Source organism: Ammospiza caudacuta, chromosome 2 (assembly GCF_027887145.1).
Source record: "Ammospiza caudacuta isolate bAmmCau1 chromosome 2, bAmmCau1.pri, whole genome shotgun sequence".
In the NCBI taxonomy this organism is placed as follows: Eukaryota; Metazoa; Chordata; class Aves; order Passeriformes; family Passerellidae; genus Ammospiza; species Ammospiza caudacuta.
The window spans coordinates 3,155,954-3,177,058 of record NC_080594.1 but is presented as its reverse complement, the minus strand read 5'-3'; the positions used below and the strand labels follow the sequence as shown (position 1 = coordinate 3,177,058).

The window sequence follows — 21,105 nt, the reverse complement described above, 5'->3', positions numbered from 1 at the left end:
AACACAGAAGCAGGTTGGGATTTTTTTGGTGCAGATTCCGTGTCAGTTCTGCAATCAATCAGAGACCTGGCAGAAATCCAGAATTTCTAAAGGAATTAAAAGCAAATTTCAATTTTCTTTCAAATGAGGAACTCTGTTCCATAGCTTCATGAAGACTAAATGACTTCAGTCCCCCCTACATCACAGATGTGAACACACAAAGCAGATATGGGAAAGCAGCCCCAACATTTGAGCTGCCTGAATCCTGTGTCACAACCCTTATACCTCAAGATCACACTGTACTATGACATCTTTGGGACACATAAAGGCTTTAAATATATTATATGACACACTATGCTTTAAATATATTTTTTCAAATGGTCATGTAAGATTAAGATTCATATGCATAAAATGGTAATATACATTGTAAATATATATATATATATTCATGTATATATGTATACATATAAATGGAGAATCATAAATTTAAGAATTAAAAACCCATAAATCTAAAAAAAATGACAAATATAAATCAGTGAAAAAAGTTAAGTGGATTAAAAAATATTTCAAGAGTCCATTTCATATTTGCAGTGTACACAAAGTACTTCCAGTTGCATGACTCAAGTTACAATTTTTTCCCCACACGAATGAAACAACAGCTTAAGAGCCATTTCAGCCTCACCAACTCACTTGCAGGTGGGTGAAGTGATTCTGACTCCCCAGCCCAAGCTGAGAAAAGTTTCCATCTGCTTTGTATCTGTATGAAATGCTCACAAATGTGAAGTAATACACAGTGGGCTGAAAAAACAATAAGCTCAAGAGGAAAAATAATGAATTGATCAAAACTGGAAGAACGATGAACTCACTCCCACCCTAAAGATATCCAAACAACCAAAGGACTCTGTTCGAAAAATGAACATTGTGTTCAGAAAACAGGAAAGAACAGCAAGACATAAATCAAATAAAAATATCATGAGATTGTGCTTTAGAAAACCACATGGGCTGCACTGAGTTCTGTTCCTACAGCCCCTTGCAGAGCTGCCTAAGGGACACAAAAACCCCATGTGTCCAAAACCAGTGCAGGTCTTATTAGCAAGAGCTCGGGGTGGCCACCTGATTAAAAAGTGAATTTAGACAGGTAAGAAAGAAATCAGCCATACTCTGTACTTTAGAAGGAATAGAAATGGAATTTGTACATGAACCTGAGATGAAACACAACACCAGGAAAGGTATTATGAAACGTTTGCTGGGCTGAGGCTACAAAAACCTTTTGTCAGTGTGAGGTTCAAAGGCACGTAGAATGGTCTGCAAAACCATGATCAATAAGGATAAAAACATCCCCTCGGGAATCAAGAAATTATTAGATACCATCGAGTGGCCTGAAGGGATAGAAAACTTTAAAGGGAGGAGGGAATTGAAGGCTCTGACTCCTCTTCTGTGAGGTATTAGTGCAGAACGTGCCTGGGCTGTGGCCTGGAATCAGATGTTCAGCCAAGCACATCCTCCAGTGGAGGTCACTTAACAGCAACCAGCACCCAGAGGACAGGGATATCCTATGCACCTCCAGAAATATGTTTTTTAAACAGATACAACGGTGCTGTGACTGCTTTAAACAAACATCAGCCCTAAAATCTGTAAGAAGAGACAGGTTTTGCATCTGCACCAGACGTCGTCAGGTTAAATATTTTTCCCCTGACCGAGGATATTCTGAACACCTACAAGCATATGGAGGGCATGAAGCTTTAGCATTCCTCCAGTAGCACCACAGACACAGCCAGAGGAGAGCTGGGACCTCTATAACTTAGATTAATTGCTTATTATGGGTAGGAGGAGAGGCAGTGTGGGAGTGCTGCGGCCTCAAATAACAACTGAGAGCAGCCAAGGCACTGTCCAGAGCCCTCAGGGCTGAGTCCCTGAGTGCTTCCCCCTGCTCTGATGTCTGTCCCTCTCTGGGATCCCACTGTGTCCCCTTCTCCAGGAGCTGCCCTGACCCACAGCCCTCCAGTATCACTTACACATTCCTGCACACAAGGCTATGGCAAGGCCCCAGCCCATTTTAAGCCTCACTTCTCATTTTTCTGTCTCATTTTTCTCTGTCAGGCTGTCAAAAAGCGCTGCTGAACCTCCAGGCTCAGTCCCTGGCACCAGCACCAGGGGCTGTCACCTGCCACCGGTGCAGGACACCACAGGGCTGTGCAGCTGGCTGCAGATTTTCGCTCCTATCTAAGGTTTGAGATTAGGCTGCTTTGACAATGATTTCATGGCACAGGGCTGCCCAGCACCCCTCACTGGTGTTTATTTGTGGCTGTGTTTAAGGATAGGCTGGGCTGGCCTGCAGACACTGACAGAGGAGATGGAGAGATCACAGATCATTCCCTGAGCTGCAAGAAGCTCCTCCACAGAGGGAACTCCCATGCTGGGACCCCACAGTGCCCTGTGTGTCACCAGGCAGTGATGGAGAGACACTGCACTGCCTAGCAATGTGCAGGGATGTGGCAGTGGAGGGGTAACTGGGAAGGAAAGTAGGAATAAAATCACCTTTGATGTTGCCCTCCTCAGGAATCCTCTCAGTATCAAAGCCAAGCAGCAGCAGGAGGAGCATTTCACTAAGAGCTCTCCTAAAGCAGCTGTGAGAGGTTCCCTACCTTGCAGGCAGCCTCCTTCCTCCCCTCCTTGCTTCCTCATGAGCTGAGAGCATGGCACTGTGCTAGGGATGTGCAGCCTCTGCCACCCTCTGTGCCACAAAGCACAGAATGGAACAGGAGAGACAAAAGGGAACAATAAATATCCCCCTGTGGAGGCCCTGCACAGAACCCAGAAGGTGGAAACAGTGCTCAGCCTGAATTTGGTCCCCTCTAGAGGATATCAGCTTCTACTGGCTATGAACAAGCAACTGGAAATTATGGTTCCACACTGTTTTTATCTCTGTTGCAGTTCAAATCTGCTGCTGGACGGACCACAGACATTTTGCTTCTGTTTGGAATGAAAAACATGCAGCCCTGGTTTCTGCAATCAGGTCTCCAAACCCAAACAAGATAGTTATGATTTCCAACTCCCTTAGTCATCAGATTGCTGCAGCACATCCCTATAAAATCATTCTTTGCACCAGTGATTTGCCACATAGTGGTGCAAGGTCTTTGGAAGAAATGTACTTGACTGAGAAAATGCTGTTTAAACAGTTTGGAGTTTTTCCCAAAAATGTGTTGCTGTTTTTTGTTTGTTTGGTTGTTTTTTTCTGTTACCTCCTAGAAATAATTGCTTCTGTAAGCATGTTAGTTTCCTACAAGTTAAACACTCACCAAGCAAAATTTTCCAAACACAATTTTGTGTGAGCCATCTTCTCTCAATATATAAATTTAAAAGCAGAGCCCATTAGCATGCCTGCCTTTCTCCTCCCAGTTTTTCTATTTCTGCCCTCTGGCATGGCAGCAGAAGGCAATTAGAGTGGCCAGTGTGATGCTGAGGATGCAGCACAAAGCCCGGGCCAGGAAGGAGGAGGCAAGGTCCATGGCAGTCGCACAGCAGGCTGCAGGATCAATGCAGCTCTCCCCTCTGCCTTTGCTCCATTTCCCTCAGCCTTCCCATCCAATTGCCCTGGTGGGAAGTGTGCTGCACCACAAGGAGAGGTCTGACAGAAAGGTTTTCTGTGCTCCCTTTTGAAACCTGCCTCGTGTCAGGCTCTGGTCTCTTGCCCAGTGACACACAGAACACCCTCCAGGGCCCGGCTCTGAAGCAGCAGAGGAGCAGAGTGCTTTTCTCTCTGACTCTGCCTGCTTTGCTGACAGAGGATTTGGCACTACCATTCATGCTAAAAATTATTTTACACTCCTTCAGTAAGAGTATGACATTTTGTGCATTGTACAACCGAGTCTCTTTAACACTACTTAACTAAAGCTCTTCTTTCACCACGTCTTCATTATGCCCTTAGGTGTCAACACACTCTTCAGCTGCTCTCTCTCAATGAGATAATTCTTATCTCATCATAGTGATGATGTTCCAGAGTGTGTTGAAAACCCAGGATTAAAAATGAATGTTTCAAATGCAATTACGAACACTGCACAGGTTGAAAATTAATTCCTAGTTCACACATTGATCTAAGAGGGAGTGTAAGTGCATTTTTAGGTCTGTGAGCACTACTAAAAAAAAAAAAAAAAAGAGACATTACTCAGATGATTAAAGTTAACATGACTTGTCAGAGAAGAGCCTAAGTGTATTTGGACCCAATTCAGAAAGATACTTAGGAACATGGCTGTCTGTAACCTATGAAATACTAAGCACTTACAACACCACCAAAGGGCAGAAGGAAAAGGAAAATCCCACAATGGCCAAATCTGCCAGCTGTGTTTTTCTCAAAAAAAAAACTCTGCTCAGTCTTACAGTAGGTTTCATATCCTTAGCACAAAAATCTTTCACAAATTGGATGAATAATAGCAAATCACTAATAAAATAACCACAGCAATGATAAAAATAATAATATTAAATCCTTCTCTCAAGAGAGAAGGTGGTAAAGAGTGCAAACAAATTCTAATTACAGGAGATGAAGGAATCAAAGAGGTTCATGAGCAATGCAAGATCTAGTGTGTCACCTTGCCGCCGCGTTGGTGATTATTTTCAGACTGCTGGGATTACGGATCAGTTTATCCAGGATGCTGACAATCTGCTCAAACTTGGGTCTGTTGTTTCTGTCCTTCTGCCAGCAGTCCAGCATCAGCTGATACAAGGCAGCTGGGCAGTCCATGGGAGGTGGCAAGCGGTACCCTTCATCCACAGCCTTAATCACCTGCACAAGGAGAAAAGTTTGTGCAAACTTAAAGGCACTTTACAGCAACTTGGGTTTTTATCAGCTGTGAGAACGTTAACGTGGACATTGTGTGTTTAAACAAACGTGTTTATTCACTAATTGTCTCTCCTTATCTGCAAAGTAAACCAGGCAGTCGATTAGGCATGCAGAAGGGGGAAGTTAAGATACAGTGTGTGACTTTGAAGAAGGTGAGTGTGTGGAAAGGATCTCAGAAACTCACACTCACTTGAAATAAATCCATAAACAAAAGCCGCAGTTAGCAAGAGCTTGCTTAAGTATACAAAACTTCAAAAGGTCCTGGATATCTCTCCTCTGATTACACTTAGAAAAACAACCTTTCCGCATCCTCCAGTGGGTGCAGAACTCAAAACACCAACAAGAAAAACAGCCTACCCTGCTGAAAAATCAACATGCCCCTCACTGCCATCCTCAACCAACAGACAAAAGGTCTTGTGGATGATGTCACAGGGCCACAAAATGTTTTTAAAACTTACCTCAGCTATACATTTTCTACTAGGCAGTGCAAGCCCAATTCCTTATAATTTGCCTAGGCTAATAAATTTTGTCTAGATTTTCTGTATTTTTTCCAGATGGACACATGCAAAACTAAGATTACTTTAGAATTTATGTTGTCCATAAGATTTTTAATCCAGCCTTTTTCCTAGAATCCAACACTTCTTGATCAGGCCTACAGCATCTATTGCCCCATAAACAAAAAAACCCAATGTAGAAACTTCAATGTAGAAAATGATAAAGCCATAGTCTGTTAATCTTTCCTTTTCATCTGTATCAATTAATTGAGAAGCAGAAGAAACTATTCTAAATCAGAACAAGGACAAGAGAACAGTTAATGCTTTAAGCAGCCATGAAGGAGAGGTACATAAATAGGTTAATCCTTCAATTTTAGATTTCAATGGGATATTATTAAAGACATTCCACTAATATATCAGTCTGCGGAACAGGATACATTAATCTCCACAAAAACAATCATTACCAATTAAAAGAAATGCATCATTTTCTGCAGAGATTTGGGTTGCAAGGGTACCCATTTAAAAGGAATTTTCTTCTCTTTTTCCTTGTTTAACAAAGTAGTACAGAAAAATGTTTGACTACAACTATGTAACTGACTTATTTATTTTAACTTAGAACTAGTAACAATATATATAATCTCCTTGGAAAATCTGTTTGTGTGAGTGACTGCACTCCATAAAATTTTGTCCATAAGAAACTCCTGTGGAATAAATCTAAAATTAATAAAACAACAGAAAAAGAACTCAAAATAGACATAGTAAAAAATCTTCTTTGGGGAAATGTTACGCATCTTTAAAAAATACTGGGAGAGCTCCATTAATCATTTGGATTGCAGGCTTGGACAGTTTACTAATGTTACAAAGAAACCTGTATTGGAAGTCTAATCAGATCACTCTCCTTCTCTATTTTATCCATTGATTACTTCCAGAAGCATTTTGGTTCCATTAAACTCTTAGCAGAAATGCTTTGCTTCTCTTTTTCACAAGTGCCAAGAGCAATTTATTCTGTGCATTTGACATTTGCAGAAAACTTCTATAGGATATTATACGAGTGGAACCAAAAGGGGATCAACAGAAATTTAGGAGGGTTTTCTAACAATGAGCTAAAGAATGTGAAATGCAATGACCTCATTGCAGTGGAATTATTTGCATCATCTTACAGAAAACCACCAATGGGATAAAATACTCCATTCTGCTCCTTCAGAGGTCCAAAACAGTCTGCAATAAATATGGTGGGTTTTTAAAGTTCTAAGGAACTTTTACTTCACCGGGGAGATCAAGTTTACATCTCCACACCTTACTGCATGTCACCATCAAAAACTCAGAGCCACCTGCTCTTGGCCTCCTTTCACAGCTTGATCCCTTATCTGAGAACACAAAAAGCCAACAATTTACTCACATCCTGGTTGGACATCTCCCAGTAGGGTCTCTCCCCGTAAGACATCACCTCCCAGAGGACAATCCCATAGCTCCAGGCGTCGCTGGCTGACGTGAACTTCCGATAGGCGATGGCTTCTGGAGACGTCCATCGGATGGGAATCTTGCCCCCCTAGGAGCAAAACAAAACCAGAGAGTCCATCTGACTGTCCTGCCACAAATATGATTTCATGTGGTTGATTATTTTATCTCTGAGATTCTCAGTAATCGTGATATTGGTGTAAGAAAAACTAGTGCAAGCTGGAAAACGCTGCTGCCATTTGCTATAAGAGCAAAAGAGAGAGTAAAACACATTTCAGTGCAAAATCTACTGATATCTAGATTTACCATAGATTTATCTATCTACAATATAGATTTATAGTACATTACAGCATACATACTTTATAGACACACATATATATACATATTTCATATATATATATATGCATGTATGAGTGTGTAGCATAATTCACACAGATAAAAGTAAATGGTAAACCAAGTCTGGTTGATTTTCAGTTATGAAATGTTGGGAACTGCCACATACATCATTAAAGGTGAAAAAACCACTCCAAGGTCCTTGCTTATAACCCAGGTTCTTTTGCACAGCCCAGGAGAGCTGGATTTGGCTAATTTAAAGGCATTGAAGTGAATTCCCTGCATGGCTTCACCAGGTTTTCTGGGACATTCAAGAAAATAAGGGGCCATGATGTTGCTTCACTACACTAAAGCCAAGCCTCCAGCTGAGACAGAAAGTCAGATTCAGATGGAGTCACTTGTGCAGTGGGAAGAGTGAAAAAATGTCAGCTGGGAGAGTGGCTTTGGACATTTTTTACAGTCATAAGAGAAGCAAGTCACCATTAAATGCCAAACTTGAAGAGAATTGAAGCTTCCAGTACAATTAACATGGTAGGTAGGGGAACATCTCTCTCTGGTCATGGCCACCACTTGGTGCTGTAGGTCAAGTTAATAAAATGCACATAAGGAATCTCAGGCTGAGTTTCTAAAATGTGAGAATTAGAGGAAAGACAATTCCTGGTGATGCCAGCTTCGACAGAGCTTTTTGAGAGTCACACATGAGAAAATTAAGTTCTAAATGATAGCAGTGCAGAACTTGTTCCTGAAGGCAATTCTGGAGTGAATGTGTTTTAGTACAGAAAACTGTGAGAGTTTAAAGTTATTTCCAGTTCTGCATAACGTGCACAGAATATATTCTGAAGATTTCACACCAGACCAGCTCTTTGCAGTGCTTCTGACACCTCCATTATATTCCAGTCACACACCTCTCCTCACAACTTCTGTGAGGAGAGAGTGCTCTGACTTCCACTGAGTAACCAGCTAGAAAAAAAGAGATTCAAATATTTTACTGCTTTGCCTACACTCCCACGAACTGTACCTGCACTGAGGGTAGCTGTACAATCACTAGCTTTAGAATCACTGGCTTGATTAAGAATAGAAATGCAGGCATTAGTGTTAATGAGAAACCTAAATACAGTCTAACTACACTGAAGCATCTTCATTTTCATGGCTAATATTGCATAAATTAAATTAAGTACAAACAACACAGGCAGTCCTGACTCAGACTCCAAAATGTCACTGGATAGGCCTTAGAGGCTTGGCAAAGGTCAGGGAGGGGATTGTCTTGGCACATGGTTTTCATGGATACCATTCTGTTTAGCAGAGCTCCCTACCAAAAGAGAAATCTTCATTTCCCACACAACCCTTAAAATCAGGTGATCACCAAATTTACACAGCAAAAACAGGACACAGAAGATAAACTGGAGTGTTTGAAACCACTGTTTTATCACTGAAGCCAGATGAAGAGCCTGATCTCTCTCTCTCTTGGAAATTAATCTATTGGATGATGGTCTTTAGTCACAAAAAGTACATTGTATTTTCCATGCTTTATAACTTTATTCGCAATTCCCAGTGCTGCTCCAGAACAGTACCAAGAACATAAAAATGACTTTGTTTTTATCATACTCAATTAATAAGCTCCCTTTACAAGTGTCCAGGGGCCCTCAGTGAGCACAAGGCCCAGCCAAGAAACAAGGAAAGCTCTCCTGTAGCCTCGTGTTTTCACAAGAAATCCACTTACAGTTTTAGATGTGAGGCTGATAAAGAAATCAATCTCTCTGTTTTCTATGCTAGAAGTGAGCCCTGGTTTTCAATAAAGAACATGAATCTTGGGGGAAAGCCACATCCTAAATTTACATCAACAAAGACCCCACCACCACAAAGAGAATCGGACATCTCCCAATAGACGGGGGCAGGAATTTCATATTGGACAGAAGGTCTTTATAATCTTATGTAAAAAGTTATCTATGAAATTGGAGAAACACTTTTACAAAAAAAAGGAAAAAAAAGGCAGCATTAATTAGTCTCCTCACATTTTGGGACTGCTTTATTGCAGAAAGATTAAAAACTCAATGAAACAACTTCTGGCTTTGCTTTACTGAAAAAAGAAGGTGTATCTACCCCCGATTCTTCTTGCAATGAGTGTGAGTAAGTGACTTTCAAATTCTCTTTGCTAAGTCTCAGCTGTAATTCTATACAAACCTGCAGATCCACACAGCATTGCCAAAATAACTCAAAAATATTAATTAAAATGTAGTTAAAAAAAGAAATCAACTGCCAGTGAACAGAGTCTAAAAGTGTAATTTTGCTCTTCTGTTCCCCAATTTGTCATATAAATGTCATAATTATTTTTAAAAAGAGATTTTGCTGACTTTTTTTGGAATAATTTAAGAACAAGAGCAGCAATATATTTACTGATTATTTTCTGAAGATAAGTACAGTTTTTATATATTTTTGTCATGGTCTGCCTTTAAGGACATGCTCATCATCAAGCTCAGCTCCCTAAATTTGAGTAGAAAGACAGTTTTGGTGTTAGAAATTGTAGGAGTTTGTTACTTCAGCTCAAAATCCCAGGCACTCTGGGTCAGAGAACCTCTCTCAGGGTTGGAAATCAGAGAGCCAGCAGTAACCAAAAGTTTTATCTTCTGTAGATGGAGCTGCTATTCCTGCAGTATCTGTCTCTCCAATGTAATTCATCTAAAGTCAATGAAGTCCTCAATTTATTTCGAGCACGTCTGGCACTCCAGCACAAGGCAGCTGTTTCCAGGGCTTCAGAACCCATTCCAATATTCTGATTTATAATCTGTTACAGGGTGACAGGCACAGGCACCTAAGCCACAGGCCTGGGGAGGAGTGAATCAAGAAAAATGGATTCTAACTGAATTACTAGAAGGAGTTTGCAGAAAGAGCTGAAAGTAAAAGCCTGGCATTCATTCATTATACCAGGACTTAGGAGAGGCCAGGAGATATCTTAATGGCACAGAACAAGAGAGATTCATGTGAGTGAGATGAGCCAGTTTTACCTTTTTACACACCTGACATTATCAGATTCTGCTTGTCAGTCCCTTACTAATGCATGTTTTATATTGAAATCATCTCCTCCTTGAGTAGTCAGTGATGACGGAGCACTGCTCCTCTCCTCTGTGCTTTGGGGCAAGAGAATTTATGGGGTTTTGGTTCCTTTTTTACCACACCCTTCAATACATTCAGACTGTATCACTGTGATTTTGCATATATAGGGAAAACACAACTGATTTCTGTCCAACATGGGCTGTATTTACATTAAAATGCCATGAATACTGGTGATGTATCTATGTGCTTAAATAGTCAAAGTTCACCTACAGATTACCCAAAAATATTGTCTTTGAGAGACATAATTACAGTCCCTCTGCAACTGTGATGGCTTAAATTCCCTTCCACTTCATAGTGTGTGATTAGTCCACCCACTTGTCATACAGACATCTGAAAAATAATAAGGATAAACCAGATCCATTTGAAATGACAATTTTAATACAATCTCAGTGTTTCAATTAAAAGTGAATAGATATGGAGAATGTGGATAATTACAGCACATCCCCTCAGGCACAAAGACTCTGTGAAAAAATTAAAAAATCCAAACAGTCAGCCTGGTTCACATGCTGGCTTCTGCTTCTGTAAGCAGGCAGACCCCAGGCTGCCAAAGGCCTTTTGTGGTATCAAGGCAGTGACAATAATTCAGGAGGTAAAAAATGACCCTCTCAGTTAGGAAAGTTCCTTACAACTCCTGATTCCCTGTAATTCACACGTGCACTTGTGATCTTTGCATTGTCCTTCAGGCTTCCGGTACAATAGCATGAATATCACAGATTGTGCATTGATATATAAAGGAATACATAAATTATTGATGTATAAAAGAATACATGTTCATAGCCTTAATGCAAAGCTTCAGACATGGCTTCTGAGAACAGCACAACATAAAATTTCACCCAGGCAGTGCTGAGTATTGAAAGCCTGGCTGGGCTTCTTGGGGGTAGATCAATCCTGACTTGCAATTATGAATTAAAGCAGTGAAATAATTCTCAGGCTTTGACATTTACAGGTGGAAAATAGGGGTAGATAAGAAGCCTAAATAGATAAAGCATCCATCTTTGCAACTAACTCTATAAATTTCTAGGACCACTGATACTAAATGGACAACTGGGAATAGGAAGAACTGGAAGACAGGGGGACATCAATATAATACACACTCTGTAATGTTTGAAATTTGAGTTATAATTTAGATTTTTTTTGTTGCTTTTTAAAATATCTTCTTGTCATCCTTTAGTTTTAAAGACATTTGTTTTGGGACAATTCTATTATTAGGCATGAAATAATTTGAGATGATACCATTATTTTTAAAAAGTGGCACTATTTTTGTCCTATAATTAGTGGTTGCAAAATGTGCTAAGCCTAGGAAATGGTCCTGTGTTTTGTGAAATATCCAAGCAGCAGGAACACAAACTGTTCATCTCTCTGCCAGTGGAGTGAAACTCTGTTTCACATCTGTGATCCCCATTTTTTCAGCTGGGGATCAAACATCCCACCTGGAAACACTCCCCTGACATCAACATAAGACTCACTTCAAAGGGAAATGTGAGCAAAAAAGATGAATATCAAATAGCCTTGTTCTTCTCTCAGAGCCAACATGTGGCACAGGTATATTCACAGCAACAACTCTTGAAAAAATAAATTAGATTTGTCCTAAGTTGTATTTGAAGGTTTTAATTACCTGAGCTTCTTCCTGCAGCAGTTTGCACACACACCATGAATGCCAGAAGGAGTTTACTGAACACAGATGATTACACTTCACAAAATAGTTTCTTTCCATCTGATTTCACTATCTAATTGCAAATAAGCAGGTAGACTCAGAAAATAGGTGGCAGGGGGAGAGGAAGAGGAAATTCACATAGAACACTGGCTGAAAACACTGACAACTTGTGCAGCCTGATTTGTCCAAGCCACCTACAGACACGTCACTGATGTGACAGCTTCATCCAATGCTTCATTTTCAGCTTGATTTTAGGAGAGCAAACAAGTATCTGACACAGCAATACACCTATTTATTTATAATAATAATTACTATTATTATTAATAATAATATATTTATAATATTTATATATTAGTGCTGTAACACTACTGAGAATGAACACTGCTTTCTCCTGCTAATGTCTCTCTGTATTAACCATGCCAGATCTCTGCAGACAGTTTTCTAAAGTGCTATATATTGCATATTTCTAACTCCTTGGCAAAGTTTATCAGAGGGCAAAGAAAACACTGAAAGGTCAAGTAAAGAATAGAGTCTTTATGCCTGCTAAGTTATGAAGGTATGATAAATGTATCTATTAATGTATGAGTATATAATGTGTAAGAAATCTGTCATTACTCATTTCTCATGTTATTTTATTTCAATCATGAAGAAGGCAGCATGTAAACTACTAAAATTATTGATTGCTCCTGTCAGTGTTCAGGAATGAAAGAAACCTCATAAAACCCACATTAAGGTTATGTTGATACATTGTAATTTTGTTTGTACAGTGAAGATGAGGTGATCACTGTGAGCAATGCAAATTACACTTGACTAAGATACTGGATGTCAATGTCACTTTTTGTAAAGCCTACAAAATCCACTTTAAATAGCATTAAAATGAACAACCAGATATCCAAGTATAGTACAGCTATATACATAAAGCTAAAGGCTCCCATAAAAAAAGGGAAGTGTTATTCAAGGTCATAATCAGATGTGCAATTTTTGTTTTACTCAGTTAGGAGTACAAGAGCAGGTATAATGACACACACTTGAAGAACATGATTGCAGTATGCCCCAGTCAGAAATATGTTTTATAATGCTAGAAAGCACAAAAAAATTCAATGGGTAGGATTTTTTTTTACTGTGTGGGAGATAAATACGCAGTGTAACTAAAACTTCTCAAAGCACACATGAAGGCGTAAATTATTGTGTGCCAAAAGAACTCAGGCTTTAATTGTAATATTCACTCCTTTACACAGCCAGGAGAAAGAAACAGATCCAAGAATTTTGAATAGTCTAAGGAAAGTAATCTACCAACACAAGCCATACTTTTTGCATGCACATTTTTTATTTTCTCCAGACATGAATTTAAAAATAATTGTGATGAGCTCCTGGTTTATTGAGCATCTCTGGGCAGACAGACTGACTGCCCTCTGCAACACAGCCTCAGATTTCAGATTTCCATCAGATTTGAGTCTTTGCCACAACCAACAAGAATTTAAAAAAGGTAAAGGAACACAGGAACTCACCCTTGTGGTGTAAGCAGCTTCTGGGTCATCCTCCAGCACACGAGAGAGACCAAAATCTGAGACTTTGCAGACCAGGTTGCTGTTGATGAGGATGTTACGAGCAGCCAAATCCCGATGGACGTAGCCCATATCTGACAGGTACTTCATGCCAGATGCGATCCCTCGAAGCATGCCCACCAGCTGGATGACTGTGAACTGGGCATCATGCTTCTGGAAAACATTGGAAATGTCATCTCAGGGATTGCTCATGCTCCTTCTTGCACAGATTTTTTTCATAAATCACCTGGAAGCTCCTCAAATGAAGAGCTCATGAGTCAGGCGTTGTGATTTAAATGCCACATGTTGGTCTCCCAATCAGCTGAGGGAAGAGGACAGATTTGCAATTCAAATAAAAATTCATTTTTCCCCTTTTTGCTGTCATCAGAGTTTTAATTTCCTAGATGGGGCACGTGTGAAAGCAGCACATAAATCTAAGTCGTGCGTGCTCCTGAGACTGGAGTGTCAGAACATTACAGAAACAGATGTCCAACTTCCCTGCAAGGCCACAGGATTTTCTAGTGAAAATCCAAGCCTTCCCCAATGGCCTAATGAAAGTTTTCTATTACACAGGAATTCATTTAACAAAAGCAAATGCTGATGTGAGTCAGCGGCTTTCAAATTCTGTTAGTTTTAAACTAATTTCAAAAATTCAGAAATTACTGAAACATATTATGACTTAGCCTAGAAAGCATTGCTTGGATATATTTCAAATCATCTACTTCTGGGCATAATTAAAATCTCCCAACTCTTACTAATCCTGTTTGCTACTTTTGATATTGATATATGGATACATAGACAATAGGACAGCATTTGCTGTAGTGCAGCTCTCAGATGAATTCCCCAGTGCTGTAAATGTAACCTCATGGGCAGCTCTCCAGCTCCTCATGCTGCTGCTTCTGGAATTTTATTAAATACAAGGGAGTTGGCTCTGTCACATGAGGTGATCTGACATGAATCAGTCTGCCAGACTGATTGCATCTATTTTTCATTTTTGGTTAGTGTACTTGGGGGTAATATTAGCACTGGAAACATTAGGCAAATATAAGACACAGTGAATACTTAAAGAGTCTCTCAGAACTCCCCTTCATGAAGAAATTAATATTTTAAAAGATTCTTAGCTGTTGTCTGTCCCTTTTTTATCAGAGCCAACACAAGAGAATTTAATATAGACTCTGGAAAAGATTTCGCTAAAAACCAGAAGGTTTCTAAGCATGAACAGAATCAGATGCTCAGAGAGCCTCTCAATGGCAATGAGGAAAGCAAACTAAGTAGTTCCAAAAGGCATTTATAAAAAGGTTAGAGGGCCTGAGTTGCCTGTGATATTAATGAGTCACAAGGTTCTTATCTATGCTTCCACATAACAGTAGTAAAAAAAAAAAAATCACACTAAAATGAAAGAACAAGCTGAACAACTGTTCTGTGCAGTCAGAAATTATTCTCCCTTCCTCAGGGCTCTCTTCAAGGATTTCAAGTCTAAAAAAATATATATATAGTTCAGTACAGAGATATTTCATTCAGCTATACTGACACATTATTTATATGTATTTTACATGCTCCAGTGGACACCATAACATATATAGTACATAGAGAAACTAAGGTTGACAATCTATCCCCTTCTGGGGTTAAACGTCTAGTTCAATGTTATGAATTTGGGGGATAATGTCATTCAGCCGTGGCAGAACCAAAGCAGTCTCCCAGCCAAAGCTGAATTTGCCCTAACAAATTAAAATTAAACCAGTGTTTCCCCTCAGATGGGATTTCACTTCTCCTGCACTCCTTGTTTTGCCACAAGTAAATCTTGGTGACGCAGGGAGCATTTGAATTTTTTTAGGCTCACTACCAACTTTGACAGAAAACAAAGATAAATCAGCAACAGCATTAGTGTGTCTAAGGTTGGAAAAAGAAAACAGGCCAGTAAACGTTGCTAGTTAAACATTTCTAACATCCTCAGGTATGGGGCTATTCTCTCAACTTTTCATTACTGATAAAATTTCCACAAATCTATTAATTTTGAAAATCTCTTGCTTAGACAAAGAGACTGCCAACCAATAAGCATAACTGCACTACAGTCATAATTCAGCCTCCAGAAAAACAGTTCTCATTTTTTGTGTGCCAGAATGCTGCTTTGTTTTGTTCATTTTTAATAGATATGACACACTAATGCAACCAAAATTGCCTTAATTTTGGAATAATGCTTACTGCAAATGGACCAGCAGATCCCTAAGTGGCTTTCTGAGCACATCATGATACTCACAAACCTAAATGAAAATAAAAAAAATATCAAGCAACAAGAGCTGCTGATGAATCAGTGCAGAGTGGCAGCAGACACCTAACAGGTCCAGAACAAGAGGCACTTCTGCCCCATTTAGTTTCCTGTTGCACTTACTCGTAGGAAGCTGTCCAAGGATCCATTTTCCATATATTCAGTAACAATCATAACTGGCTTACCTGGAAATAGAGCACAGGGGTCAGGCCTTTCAAAGGAACACATTAGAACACCATCAGCAAACCCAAACATTTCAGGATTGTGTCCAAATCTTCCTAGCCCCAAGGATAATTTTTACATTATTCCTTTACATTTAGAAAGGAAGCAAAAGATGTGTGGGCAAACTGAGGCTGGGTGCAGATACAGATGGAAAGCAAAGTGCTCAGTAAAACACAGGGCACAGGAAAGAGAAGCAGAACTGTAAGATGGGCATTCCCTCCTTGCAGGAGCTCCTTTTCTCTGTGCTGGGATCCCTGACCACAAAAAATCCCTGATCCCGTGGACGTAGCTGGGACCTGAACATGCATTGGCAAACTCTAAGAAAACAGCCCTTGAAAAGCCTTTTTTGTTCCCCCAAAACTCATCCAGATATATTCAGACCAGTTTTTGAAACCATTCCCTCCACCCTAGGGCATTCTGTGACACAACCAAGATTTTCTATGCAGCTCTGACAAGCTGGAGAGAAAGTAATCCAAAAATTCATGTGATGACAGGGAAGTTTTCAGACCAAGGTCATTGCCCTGCTAATTTTACCATCATATGGATTTTATTATTTCATAATATTTACTAATGCTTTGCTTATTTTCTCTTTGTGGTAGAGAGAAGGCTGGGTAAGACCATGAAGTTATTTAAGGAGATGAATTATTATTGCACATAAAATACAGGAAGGCATCTGACCATAAAAGTAGGACAAAAGGCCTGCATATTGTATATGAGCATGGTGAAATTTTAGCTTTTAAAACTGAACAGCGTGAGGCTTGAAAAAGGTACCCAGCTTAATTAAGAAGAAGAAAGCCATCAAAAAGCTAAGTCAATGGTAACAACTTTTTTTCTGTTTGTTTTTCAAAAAATACAGCTTCTACTAAGTAGAAACTTTAGAAGAGAAATAGTCATTTCAAAGAATGAATTTAACACAAGAACATTATGAATTAATGGGTTCAAATATCTTCTTTCTGCGGTACAAATGATGTGTTATACTGTGGGAGTCACACTAATGAGTAATTAATTGACTCTCATCCATTCACCAGTAGGAAATACTGTATGCAAAATATTAATCGTGAATGATATAAGAGATGATACAGATAAGAGATCTAGCAATGTAAAAGCTCAAAAAAAAATCTATTTATATTTAGTCTTGCTAGCTTAGAAAGAAAAGAAAAAGCACTTAACTTGCACTCTGTGTGTAACATGAATTCAAAGGGATTTCTGATAACACCCAGAATATGCTGTTGGACCTTTCAAGTACAGGGCTATCCAAAACTTTCTATGATAAATTGATTTACTTTGCCCTGCACTTTGAAGCCAGGAGACAGGTGCCTGGTTTCTGTACAAACTCAGGCAATTTTATGAGACTTTATCAGAAGAACTTAAATTAGAGTAAGAAATATATCTTCCAAATTATTACAGGAGCATCTTCCTGCCTTGCTCACCCACACTCAAAAATCTAAGTGCAGGGTTTCACCCTCATTCAGTTGGAAATGTGCCCATAATAAGAATCACATGCTCTGAAGTTTTAAAAGAACCCTCTGCATCCATTTATCAAAGCTCAGCCGTTTATAAATGATAACAAGTTGTGTCAACAGTATTGCCCAGGTTTATTAGAATAGCAGGCTGCAAATTGCTGTAAATTATTAGTAAACTAAGCAGAACATGTGTGCTGGCTATTAAGACTGCTGCCTGCAGTGTGCCCAGGAGTGCAGGGCAGCAGCTGGGAAATGCAGAAATCCACAAGGAGCAGAGGAAAAATTCTGTGCTGGAGGCAAGGCTGGAAGCCTGATATAGTGATTGATTTGTTAAAAAAAAAACCCAAACAAAAAAAACCCTCCAAACTCCCAAGCTTGTTCTTCTATCACCCTGCAGAATGTCCAATAGAACAAATAATTATATTGTTATGTTTAGTTTGTGCCATATACTTTTGCCCAGTAAAAAGCAGCTCCAGAGCAGATTTCTCAGCTCCTGTTCTGGAGCTATCTGCAGAGGGTGTTGTACCCCTGAGGTTTTATTGGCTTCAGCAGGGAATATTCAGAGTTGCTCTCTCACACATGGACGTGATGGGCAGCTGGCACTCCTGATGTCCTTCCCCTGCCCCCCAAACCAGACAGCAGTGCTGTGAATGCACCTGAGTGGCAAACTCACTAAAAGTCACTCACACAGAGTACAGAGAGAATTAGTAATGCACATTCAAGAGCAATGCATAAATTCCTGCCTGTACAGCAATTAAATTATTGTCTCAAGTGCTCCAGGAATACAAAATGTAACAAAAGAGATTTTAGCTCAGCTGTGTGCAGGCTGATGCTGGCGTTTCAAGTGATTTTGTGACTGCAAATCTTATTCTGACTGTACAAAATGTGTGTCACTACAAAGCGGGAGATAAACCTCAATTTATGCAGGCAGACCTTTCCTAATAGGACTGTGAGACCTAAGATAAACAATAATTTCTTTGTTATTGAAATCAGCAAAATAGAATTTCATGAATCATACATAGAGAAGGCATTATTATTATTATAATTGTGACTCTTCATAACATGTAGTGTTTTACATACCTTTCACTAGAGACTTTTAGACATATTCTGGTGGGGTTTTCATTTCTTATACTTTTCAGCAGTATGCTATGAAATTTTTTCATGCCTATTCTTGTGAAACTTTGAGTTACACAATTAAAAACCAAAATTTTCTTCAAACTAATAAAACCATCTACTTAAACCCAAAGTGTTTGGCATGTTTCTGGTCAGTTAAACTAGAAACATCCTCAGCAAATTCCAAGCTGAGCACTGAAATGGCAAAGAGTTGCTTCGCCAGCAGGGTCCTCTGGAATGAACAAGAAAATATCCCACCAATTTTTTCTGCTTCCTGAAAAATCTTGGAGGACTCCTTTTTCTTCTTCTTTTTTTTAAAGATTGCCTCATATAAAAGCTTATTGATCTCCCCCTTAATAACTAATGTAGGTAGATAAATTTGATTTCTAAATGTATCTCTTCATTCTGTAGTGGAAATATAGAAAATGTGGCTGAAGAAGGTTGTTGAAATATATTACTTTTCCAAGAAGATACCACATGTACATGGAGGCTTCAGTTAAATTTTTTGCTCTCCAAAAGAGAAGGTGATTTGTAATCACAAACAAAGACGAAGAATATGCTTTAACAAAAATATCCCAAGCAAACACATAAGCACACAAAAGCAGATTTAGAAAAGGCATTTAAGTAAATAGATATATAAGGACAGAGATAAAATTAATTTTACTACTGACAGATTAAATCCTCAAGACTTCTTCTTTGAGATTCACACACACCATGATGTGTGAATTCTGGAGCTTGAACATGCCTTGTGCTGGTACCTATTGAATATCTTATGGATTATTTCCCCTGCATGAAAACCATCTAGGAAAAAAGTTTCGCCTTATTTAATGATTCACTAGAACCTGTTGCTGTACCAGGTAGGCTGTTCATTAATTAGTGCTAATGACAAATCTAATGACTTAGCTGAAAGCAGAACACAGGGAAGTTCAGTGCAATTACGAAGCCTCATCAGTCTCCATGACTCCTTAGCAGATCATCACCCAGTCCCTCCTGGCCCTTTTGGAGCAATTTTGGAGCAATTCCTAACTCCAGAGTTTATTAAACCTGCCAATTTATTACTGAGCTTTTTGCAGAGCATATACCTGGCTGACTTAATTCATAATTCACTTTTTCTCTCCTTTGACTGATCAGCAAATGAGAGAATTATTCAGGCTGGAATTGCTTACTTTTAGTGACGACTCCCTCCAGCCGGATGATGTTGGGGTGGTCAAACTGGCCCATGATGCTGGCTTCTCCCAGGAAGTCCCTCCTCTGCTTCTCTGTGTAGCCAACTTTCAGGGTTTTGATGGCCACTGAAATTTCCTTCTTAGAAGGCAGCTTCAGGCGTCCACTGCACACTTCTCCAAATTCTCCTAAAAAAAGAGAGTGGAAAAGTGATGAAAGCTGAAATGTGGTTACTCCGTAGGGATTCAAGGAAGAACAATCAGCACTCAAGCCCCTGCAATGTGGTGTACACTGGTTTACCCTTTTGCAACATGTAAGAGCAGAGCACAAGGAAAATTATCTTAGCATTCAGAAGAGGAAGTATTAAATATATAGAAAACTGTTGGAAGAAGACACTTTACTTGAAATTTTTTTTCTGTTGAATAATTTTTACACAGATCACATAAGGAAGTTTCAATATATTATTATTTGAGCAGCAACTGATTTCAATGCCCCTTTTCAGCTTTTCTTTTCTGAATATTTTTATTTTTTAGACAGCCAAGTTAATCAAAAAAGACCCGAAAAAATGTGTGGTAGGGCAATGACCTTCCTCTGTTGCTAACCCAGGTTAGATTTGAGTCAACAACATAGAAATTCATGTTACCATATCTTACCACCAGCTGCTTCATCCTCTAGGCATAGAACTGTACTATCAAGATAATAACCAGTCAAAGGAAGATCCATTTTTATGTACATATATATTGCTAAAAAGCACTGACATTACATCCTTTGATTCTAACACTCTTTGTGTTTCAGGCTGCCAAGACAGGCAGCAGCTCAGAAAACAAATTTTAAAAGCTGTTACTAGTAACTAAAGGGAGTTGAGTTTTTTTCAGACCTAATTAAAAGCATTCAACTTCTGCAAGCCCAAATGACCATTATACTTTACCAGGAGTTCAAACACTAACCCCAGCTCAATACTGTCAGAGCACCACAAAATAGGAAGACCAAAGCACATCTTGAAAACAGAAGAAAGGGGGGAAAATGCTTGAAATAAATCTTGTAGCACCCTGCTTCCAAGTCCATTTTCTTGATGTTTTAATGGTCCAAAAAGCTGTAACAAGCTAAGGTCTTAGAACTATTTTACAGTTACTGTCAATGGAGACTTTAGCTATGATTTCAGCCAGCAGCCCAGCAACCAATCCTTCATTTTAAAGCTGGAATCGTGAATCTGATATTTGTTTAACTTCTGGGAAGGAAAAGGTTATGGGTAATGTCCATCAACACAGTCCCATTCAGCCATGGCTGAATGATCCAGAGCTTGAGTGATTAATCAGATTCCAAAAGTACCTCAAGGCCAGCAGATGCTGCAAGAGAATAAAAGATGGGCCCTTCCTATTTGTCTATGGATATAAAGCAGGTTCACTTTGTTGGAAAATTATTTCATTGGAAAGAGCTCCCCAGGCAGCCCAACTACATTAACCTATG

At 39.3% G+C, this 21,105-nt stretch overlaps 1 protein-coding gene across 2 annotated transcripts in view; it reads right to left on the bottom strand.

The window, feature by feature from the left end:
- EPHA3 (EPH receptor A3) overlaps nt 1-21,105 on the bottom strand; it is a 174,426-nt gene that overhangs the window by 11,436 nt on the left and 141,885 nt on the right. For both annotated transcript variants that reach the window (XM_058800095.1, XM_058800096.1), the window contains 5 exons: nt 19,641-19,826; nt 15,800-15,861; nt 13,375-13,584; nt 6,710-6,859; nt 4,566-4,759 (listed from right to left, as the gene is read on the bottom strand). In XM_058800095.1, coding sequence (XP_058656078.1) covers nt 4,566-4,759; nt 6,710-6,859; nt 13,375-13,584; nt 15,800-15,861; nt 19,641-19,826 — 802 coding nt within the window. The remainder of the gene's footprint in view (nt 1-4,565; nt 4,760-6,709; nt 6,860-13,374; nt 13,585-15,799; nt 15,862-19,640; nt 19,827-21,105) is intronic.